Source organism: Mesocricetus auratus, unplaced genomic scaffold (genome assembly GCF_017639785.1).
Source record: "Mesocricetus auratus isolate SY011 unplaced genomic scaffold, BCM_Maur_2.0 Super-Scaffold_100011, whole genome shotgun sequence".
Lineage (NCBI taxonomy): Eukaryota > Metazoa > Chordata > Mammalia > Rodentia > Cricetidae > Mesocricetus > Mesocricetus auratus.
The window spans coordinates 43,025,675-43,035,786 of NW_024429195.1; the positions used below are offsets into that span (position 1 = coordinate 43,025,675).

General features: G+C 41.3%; 1 protein-coding gene across 1 annotated transcript; it reads left to right on the top strand.

Annotated features, from left to right (window-relative positions):
* The first annotated feature begins 232 nt into the window (after positions 1-232).
* LOC101840677 (olfactory receptor 6C2-like) lies at positions 233-1,186 on the top strand. Its single transcript, XM_005079685.2, has one exon. The coding sequence runs from the start codon at positions 233-235 to the stop codon at positions 1,184-1,186; it is 954 nt and encodes a 317-aa protein (XP_005079742.2).
* Positions 1,187-10,112: the final 8,926 nt, after the last annotated feature.

Here is a 10,112-nt window from a genome sequence, read left to right on the forward strand (position 1 = left end):
ACAATTATTTAAGTTTATTTTTAAAAATATATCACAAATGCCAAACCAGTTGACTAAAGTAATTGATGGATAGCTAAGCTCCCAAAAATATCAACAGTATCAGTTACCACTTGCAGAAGAAACTACACATGAATAAGTTTACTATAACAGATACTTTCTACCTTGCCTTGCTACCTTTCAAGTAAGACATCTCTCAATTTTACACAAAGATAGAATAATTAAGTAGTCAGTGATGAAAAACAACACGATAATCACCTTCATTCTGTTGGGACTAACAGATGACCCTCAACTTCAGATTCCAATTTTTGTGCTTCTATTTTTTGCCTACATGTTGAGTATAACTGGGAATCTGACAATCGTATCCCTCACTATGTTGGATTCCCACCTTAAAACACCCATGTACTTTTTTCTACAAAATTTCTCCATATTAGAAATTTCATTCACATCTGCTTGTATCCCTAGATATTTGTACAACATAGCAACAGGAGACAGGTCAATTACTTACAATATGTGTGTCATTCAAGTGTTTTTCACTGATGTTTTTGGAGTAACTGAATTTTTCCTCCTGGCTGTTATGTCCTACGATCGCTATGTGGCCATCTGCAAACCCCTGCATTATGCAACCATCATGAGCAGCAAGCTGTGTCAGAAGCTAGTTCTCTGCTGCTGGATGACTGGCTTGTTGATCATACTCCCGCCGCTTACCCTGTTCCTAAATTTGAGATTCTGTGACTCAAATGTTATTGATTGTTTCTTCTGCGATGCATCTCCCATCCTGAAGATTTCGTGTTCAGACACTTGGCTCATAGAGCAGCTGGTGATTGTCTGTGCAGTGCTAACCTTCATTGTGACCCTCGTGTGTGTTGCTCTGTCCTACATCCACATCATCAAGACCATTCTAAGATTCCCCTCTGCCCAGCAAAGGACAAAGGCCTTTTCTACTTGTTCTTCTCACATGGTTGTAGTTTCGATCACCTATGGAAGCTGTATTTTCATTTACATCAACCCTTCAGCAAAGGAATCGGTGGCTGTCAATAAAGGTGTGGCAGTTTTAATGACATCAATTGCACCCATGTTGAACCCATTCATTTACACTCTGAGAAATAAGCAAGTGAGACAAGCCTTCAGTAATTCCTTCAAAAAGTTTGTCATGATATCAGTGAAGAAAGGGAAAGATAAAATATAGAAATAAAATATTAATTAAGTATAAACCATTAAAGTCTGTATATGTTTTTTTCTTCTTGACTGGATCTGTAGTTAAATGAACTTTCTCAAGAACTTTTAGAAAGAACAGCAGAACACATATGATATGAAAATAGAGGGGATGAGTACTGTGATAGAGGCGTAACTGAGTGTAGGGACTGGGGGTGAGGGAAGATGAGATCTTGAGAGGAGGGTTAATAGCAGTTAGTGATGTGTAAGAAGCATTATGGAAACCCACTACTTAATAGACTAAAATATTTCAAATGAGTTTGAACACATATACTCTAACTGGAAGGTTTATGCTATTCTAAGAAGCTACTGGTTATAAAATGAAAATTCCAGTGCCATGTATGGAACGCCTCCCTATGTTTTTTTATTAGGGAAACCTCAAATACCTACAAAACAGTATAGGTCATTACCCCTGATCTTGGCTATCCAACATAACTAGACGATAAAACCTTATTGTTGGAGACATCACAAAGTTTGGTTACAAGACAGGATAAATCAACCTGGAATTGAGCTGGAAGCTTTGTCCCTGCTGTCTAGCTTTCATTGTACCAAAAGATGCATGCAGGGTGCTGGGGCAGGAGGATATCAATTTCTTAACCAACAGTTAGCCTTCCATGATGAAATAATATTGATATCTATGCAAGATGTACTGGCTGATACAATATTGGCATATATGCTACAGGGATAATCAATCACTTCCTAATTGAATTTGAGACCCACCCTACTGTAAGAAATCCTGGTAATGTAAACATAGTATGATTATGGCTGAAGAGATCAAGGACCCTAGGTGGGGAACTTACTACTGTTATTTTGCAAAATGGGCATGTCAAACAGACTTCTTTTTTGATGTTTTATTTTTTATTTAAATTAGAAACAAGTTTGTTTTACATGTCAATCCCACTTCCCTTTCCCTCTCTTCCTCCCCTGTGTCCCACTAATCCCCTATACTATCCCCCTTTCTTCTCCTCTGGGACAGTGAGGCCTTCCATGGGGGATCTTCAGAGTCTGTAATATCATTTGAATATGTTTTGGTACCCTTGAGCTTATTTCTTCACATTCTATACCTGTTATTCTTAGGTTTGGCTTTTTCATGGTGTCCCATATTTCCTGTATATTTTGTGTTAGGGATTTGTTGGACTCAAAATTTTCTTTGGTGAATGACTATATTTCCTCTAGTGAGTCTTCAACAGCTGAGATTCTCTCTTCCATCTCTTGTATTCTGTTGGTTACTTACATCTGTAGATCCTGATTGTTTACCCAGCTTTTCTATTTCCAGCATTCCCTCACTTTGTGTTTTCTTTATTTTCTCTATTTCAGTTTTCAGGTCTTCAACTGTTTGAATTGTTTCCTTTATCTGTTTGACTATTTTTTCTTGGCTTTCCTTAAGAGATTTGTTTTCTTGCATTTTTTGGTTTGTTTTCTCTTCCATTTTTTGTTTTGTTTTTTAATTTTTTATTTAATCTAGATACAAGCTTGTTTCACATGTCAATCCCACCTCCCTCTCCCTCCGCTCCTCCCCCACCCTCCTCACCAGGTCCCCCAGTCCCCCACCCAGTCTCCAATCCGATCCCCAGGGAGGATAAGGCTCTCCATGGTGGATCTCCAGTGACTGTCAATTCATCCAGGGCAGGGCCTAGGCCCTCCCCCAAGAGTCCCAGCTGAGAGAGCTTCCCATATTGTGGCATGAGCACTCAAAGTCTATTTGTACTCCAGGGATAAATACTACCCAAAGCCCCACAGATTACTGAGGCCTCCTCACTGACACCCACAGTCAAGGGGTCTGGGTCAGTCCCATGTTTTCCACACAACCATCAATCTGGGGTCCAAGAGCTCTCCCTTGTTCAGATCAACTGTTTCTGTGTGTTAAACCAGCCCACTCTTAACCCCTTGGCCCATCAGTTCTCTCTTTCTGACACTGGATTCCAGGAGTTCTGTTCAGTGTTTGTCTGTGGGTATCTGCCTCTGCTTTCATGAGTCGCTGGATGAAGGTTCTGTTTCCCAGACTCTCTGGCAGTGGGATTGTATGCTGGCACTCCCCTGATTCATGTCTAAAATCCATAAATGAGTGAGTACATACCATGTTTCTCTTTTTGTGACTGGGTTACCTCACTCAGGATGGTTTCTTCTAGTGCCATCCATTTGCCTGAAAATTTCAGGATTCCATTGTTTTTTCCCACTGAATAGTACTCCATTGTGTAAATGTTCCACATTTTCTCTATCCATTCTCTTCCATTTTTAAGGGATTTTTCTCATATCTTCTTTGAGGGCCTCTATCATTTTCATGAAGTTGTTTTTAATGTTATTGTCTTCTGCTTCATCTGCATTGGGATGTTCAGGTCTTGCTGGTGTAGAGTCTAGACTCTGGTGGTATCATATTGGTTTTTCTCTTGTTGAATGTGTTTTTATATTATAGTCTTCCCATCCCTTCTTCCAGTGGGTGCATGTGGGGTCTCTTCCTCTCCTGGTGAGCACCGGTCTAAGGTTCTCTTCCAGTGGGTTCAAGCAGGTCCACTACTCTGATGGGTCTCACAATGGGTGCAGCTAGGTCTGAGACACTCTAGGCAAGGGGCAGGCCCAGGATGATCCAAGGAGGGGGATGTAGGGAGTTGGGGCCCCCAAGCAGAGCCCACACTCACCTGAAGCAGAGGGCAGAGCTCAGACAGATTTCTAAATATTTGTTTATCCCCATAAATAGTACTATCTTCAAAATTGGCCAGAGTAGCTTCTTTCTAAAGGATCAAAGACTCATAATTGGTAAAAGGGTTGAGAATAAGTGTCTGTGTAGTGATCAACCCTAAGGAAGATGTTTATCGGTCATGACTGCTTCCTGTCACCTGCAATTTGTGTGACTCTCAGCTACTTCTCCAGCACCATGTGTGCCTGTACGCTGTCATGTCCTGCCATGATGACAATGGATTGAACCTCTGAAGTAGACTGACTTCAGGATTGGGTCTCCCGCCGGGACTGCCCGCCCATCACCCATCCCCTTGATCTTCCGAGCCGCTCCTGGCATCCAGAAGACCCGCCCACACAGGAAAGACATCAGCCCCTCCAACACCCCAATCCCAGTGAGTCCAGCTTCAGGGCCGTTCCTGGCATCCAGAAGACCCGCCCACACAGGAAAGACATCAGCCCCTCCAAGACCCCAACCCCAGCGAGTCCAGCTTCAGGAAAGACATCAGCTCTTCCAAGACACCAACCCCAGCGAGTCCAGCTTCAGGAAAGATATCAGCCCTTCCAAGACCCCAACCCCAGCGAGTCCAGCTTCAGGAAAGACATCAGGCTTTCCATGACCCCAAACTCCGTGTCAGCATCCCCAGATTCAGCTGCAAGAAGGAAGGAGACCAGTGGAGACGGAAAGACCCCACCAGCACCCACTGGAAAAAGAGATGGGAAGAAGACATAATAAGAGATCACTCAGCAATAGAAACACGAACATGACCCCACCAGAATCCAGGGATCCAACACCAGAAAGACCCGAAAAGCACTACATAGACGAAGAAGAGGAGACAGACCTTAAAAATTATTTCATGAAGATGATGGAGACCCTCAAAGAAGAAACGAGCAAATCCCTTAAAGAAATAGAAGAAAAAACAAACAAAAGAATCCATGAAATGGGGGGAAAATTCAAGAAATAAACAAATCTCTCAAAGAATCTAAAGAGCACCAAGAAAAAACAACCAAAAAAAATAAGGAAACAGAGCCTGCAGATCGCCTGGGAACTGCACAGAGCTCCCAATCCCGGCGGGAGCCAAGCACCCCAGACTCCAGATCTTCTCTCCCACCAACGATTCCAGGAAAGGAGAGGAGGCTGGAAGCACAGGGAAGTAGCTGTCCCTCTGGCATCATCAGGTAAACAGGCCAGCTTCCCGGCCTGTGTTCCAGAGCCTGCAGATCGCCTGGGAACTGCACAGAGCTCCCAATCCCGGCGGGAGCATCAGGTAAACAGGCCAGCTTCCCGGCCTGTGTTCCAGAGCCTGCAGATCGCCTGGTAACTGCACAGAGCTCCCAATCCCGGCGGGAGCCAAGCACCCCAGACTCCAGATCTTCTCTCCCACCAAAGAGACCAGGAAACTACAGGAGCCAGGGAGACCAGGGGAGTAGCTGTTCCGGATCAGGTACAACAGGACCCAGCATAGGGTCCGGGGGACCAGGTAGGAGGCTAAGCGCCCCAGATTCCTGTTCTTCTTCTCTACCCACGGACCAGCATTTGGACAAGGCATAGAAGAACCACCAGATTACTGGACTTACTAGCACCCACCAAAAGGGAACTCTGGTCCCTAGACCAGGAAGGGGCTCTTTCTGCACCCACTAAAAGAAGAGATGGGAAAGAGACAATACAAAAACACAGTCAGCAACAGAAAAACAAATATGACACCGCCAGATTCTAGAGACTCCACACCAGCAAGACCCCAATATTCCAACACGAAGGAAGCAGAAGAGAACGACCTTAAAAGCACTTTCATGAAAATGATAGAGGCCCTAAAAGAGGATATTGGAAAATCCCTCAAAGAAATGGAAGAAAAAACAAACCAAAAAATGCAAGAATTGGAAGAAAAAACAAACCAAAAAGGCAGAAAATGGAAGAAGAAATGAAGCAAAAATGCAAGAAATGGAAGAAAAACAAAGCAAAAATGCAAGAATTGGAAGAAGAATCATACCAAATAAGGCAGGAAATGGAAGAAGAAACAAAGCAAAAAATGCAAGAAATGGTAGAAAAAACAAAGCAAAAAATGAAAAAAATGGAGGAAGAAACAAACCAAAAAAGGCAGGAAATGGAAGAAGAAACAAAGCACAAAATCCAAGAAATGGAACAAAAAGCAAACCAAAAATTGCAAGAAATGGAAGAAAGAACAAACCAAAAAATTCATAAAAGGCAACAAACGGACGAACAGATAAACAGAAAATTGCAAGAAGCAATGCAAACGCTGCAAGGGTTGAAAACTGAAATAGAGACACTAAAAAAAACACAATCCGAAGAAAGGCAGAAAATAGAAAAGCTGGACAAACAGTCAGGCACTACCAATACAAGCATTACCAACAGAATAGAAGAGATGGAAGAGAGAATCTCAAGTGTTGAAGATACATTAGGAGAAATGGATTTATCAACCAAAGAAAACCTTAAATCCAACAAATCCTTAACACAAAACATCCAGGAATTATGGGACACCATGAAAAGACCAAACCTAAGAATAATAGGTATAGAAGAAGGAGAAGAAATCCACCTCAAAGGGGCAGAAGGCATATTCAACAAAATCATAGAAGAAAACTTTCCCAACATTAAGAAAGACATGCCAATGAAGGTACAAGAAGCCTACAGAACACCAAATAGAGTGGACCACAAAAAAAATCGCCTCGCCACATAATAATCAAGACCCCAAACATACAGAATAAAGAAAGAATATTAAGAGCAGCTAAGGAAAAAGGTCAAGTAACATATAAAGGCAGACCTATCAGAATTACACCTGATTTCTCCATGGAAACTCTGAAAGCCAGAAGGTCCTGGATAGATATTCTACCTACACTAAGAGACCATGGATGCCAGCCCAGACTACTATACCCGGCAAAGCTCTCAATCACTATAGACGGAGAAAACAAGATATTCCATGACAAAACTAGATTCAACCAATATGTGTCCACTAACCCAGCCCTACAGAAAATTTTGGAAGGAAAACTCCAACCCAAGGAAGCTAACTACAACCAGAAAAACATAAGCATTAGAGAATCCCTCTCTACCAACAGCCAAAAGAACAAAGGGGCGAAATTCCACCCATAATTCCACCAACAACAACCATCGCAAATCGAAGAAGGATGAGCAATCAATGGTCATTAATATCCCTCAATATTAACGGCCTTAACTCACCCATAAAAAGACACAGACTAGCAGAATGGATTCGAAGACAGAACCCTTCCTTCTGCTGCATACAAGAAACACACCTCACCCTCAAAGACAGACATTACTTGAGAGTTAAAGGTTGGGAAAAAATTTTTCAATCAAATGGACCCAAGAAACAAGCAGGGGTAGCAATCCTAATATCTAACAAACTAGACTTTAAAATAAAATCAATCAAAAGAGATGAAGGAGGTCATTACATACTCATCACAGGTGAAACCCACCAAGACGAAGTGTCTATCCTGAACATCTATGCCCCCAATACAAAGGCATCCACATTCGTTAAAGAAACATTATTAGAACTTAAATCTCATCTAAAGCCCCACACAGTTATAGTGGGAGATTTCAACACACCACTCTCACCACTAGACAAGAATACCAGACAGGAACTCAACAAAGAAGCAAAGGGTCTAATAGAAGTAATGACCCAACTGGGATTAACAGATATCTATAGAACATTTCATCCACATAAAAAAGAATATACCTTCTTCTCACCACCACATGGAACCTTCTCAAAAATCAACCACATACTTGGCAACATATCAAACCTCAGCAGCTACAAAAAAATTGGAATAACTCCATGCATCTTATCAGACCACCATGCCTTAAAATTAGAATTCAACAACAACACAAATTGCAGAAAACCTACAAACTCATGGAAATTGAATAATGCTCAACTGCACCATCCCTGGGTCAAAGAGGAAATAAAAAAAGAAATTAAAGACTTCCTCGAATTCAATGAGAATGAAGACACAACATACCCAAACCTATGGAACACTTTGAAAGCAGTGCTATGGGGGAAGTTCATAGCACTAAAGGCTCACACGAAGAAACAGGAAAACAGTTATACCAGAGAATTAACATCACAGCTAAAAGTTCTAGAACACAAAGAAGCAAACTCCCCCAGGAGGAGTAGACGCCAGGAAATAATCAAATTGAGGGCTGAAATCAACAAAGTAGAAACCAGGAAAACAATACAAAGAATCAATGCAACGAAGAGTTGGTTCTTTGAGAAAATCAACAAGATAGACAAACCGTTGTCCAAACTTACCAAACAGCAGAGAGTGAACACGCAAATTAACAAAATCAGAAATGAAAAGGGGGACATAACAACAGACTCTGAGGAACCCAGAGAATCATTAGGTCATACTTTGAAAACCTGTACTCCACAAAATTCGAAAATTTAAAGGAAATGGATGACTTCCTGGACAGCTATCATTTGCCAAAACTAAATCAAGAACAGATAAGCAATTTAAATAGACCTATAACCCCTATGGAAATAGAAGCTGTCATCAAAAGTCTCCCAACCAAAAAAAGTCCAGGTCCAGATGGCCTCAGTCCAGAATTCTACCACAAATTCAAAGAACAGCTTATACCAATTCTTCTCAAAGTGTTCCACACAATAGAAGCAGAAGGGTCTTTGCCAAACTCTTTCTATGAGGCTTCAATAACCTTGATCCACAAGCCACACAAAGATACAACCAAGAAAGAGAACTTCAGACCAATATCCCTCATGAACATTGATGCAAAAATACTCAATAAAATACTGGCAAATCGGATCCAAGAACACATCAAAACAATCATTCACCACGATCAAGTAGGTTTCATCCCAGGGATGCAGGGATGGTTCAACATACGAAAATCCATCAACGTAATCCACCATATAAACAAGCTGAAAAACAAAAATCACATGATCATCTCACTAGATGCTGAAAAAGCCTTTGACAAAATCCAACACCCCTTCATGATAAAGGTCTTGGAGAGATCTGGGATAACAGGGACATACTTAAACATAATAAAAGCCATATACAGTAAACCAACAGCCAACATCAAACTAAATGGACAGAAACTCAACGCAATTCCTCTAAAATCAGGAACAAAACAAGGCTGTCCACTCTCTCCATACCTTTTCAACATGGTACTTGAAGTTCTAGCTATAGCCATACGACAACAAAGGGGGATCAAGGGGATACAAATTGGGAAGGAAGAAGTCAAACTTTCACTGTTTGCAGACGATATGATAGTTTACATCAATGACCCAAAGAACTCTACCAGGGAACTCTTACAGCTGATTAACACCTTCAGCAAGGTGGCAGGTTACAAGATCAACTCAAGAAAGTCAGTAGCCCTACTATATACAGATGATAAAAGGGCTGAAAGAGAAATCAGAGAAACATCACCCTTTACAATTGCCACAAACAACATAAAATACCTTGGGGTAACGCTAACCAAACAAGTGAAAGACCTGTATCGTAAGAACTTTGAATCTTTAAAGAAAGAAATTAAAGAAGCCCTCAGAAAATGGAAAGATCTCCCATGCTCTTGGATAGGTAGGATCAATGTAGTAAAAATGGCAATCCTGCCAAAAGCAATCTACAGATTCAATGCTATCCCCATTAAAATCCAAGCACAATTCTTCACAGACCTTGAAAGAACAATAATCAATTTTGTATGGAAAAACAAAAAACAAAAGACCCAGGATAGCCAAAACAACCCTGTTCAACAAGGCAACGTCTGGAGGCATCACTATCCCTGACCTCAAGCTCTATTATAGAGCTATAGTCCTGAAAACAGCTTGGTATTGGCACAAAAATAGACAGGCAGACCAATGGAATCGAATTGAAAATCCGGGTATTAACCCACACACATACGAACATCTGATCTTTGACAAAGAAGCTAAAAATATACAATGGAATAAAGAAAGCATCTTCAACAAATGGTGCTGGCATAATTGGAGACTGGCATGTAGAAAAATGCGTATCGATCCATGTTTATCGCCATGCACAAAACTTAAGTCCAAATGGATCAAAGACCTCAACATAAATCCAGCCACACTGAACCTCTTAGAAGAGAAAGTGGGTGGTACCCTTGAAAGAATTGGTACAGGAGACAGCTTCCTGAACATAACACCAGTAGCACAGACAGTGAGATCAACAATTAATAAATGGGACCTACTGAAACTGAGAAGCTTCTTTAAGGCAAAGGACACAGTCAGCAAGACAAAAAG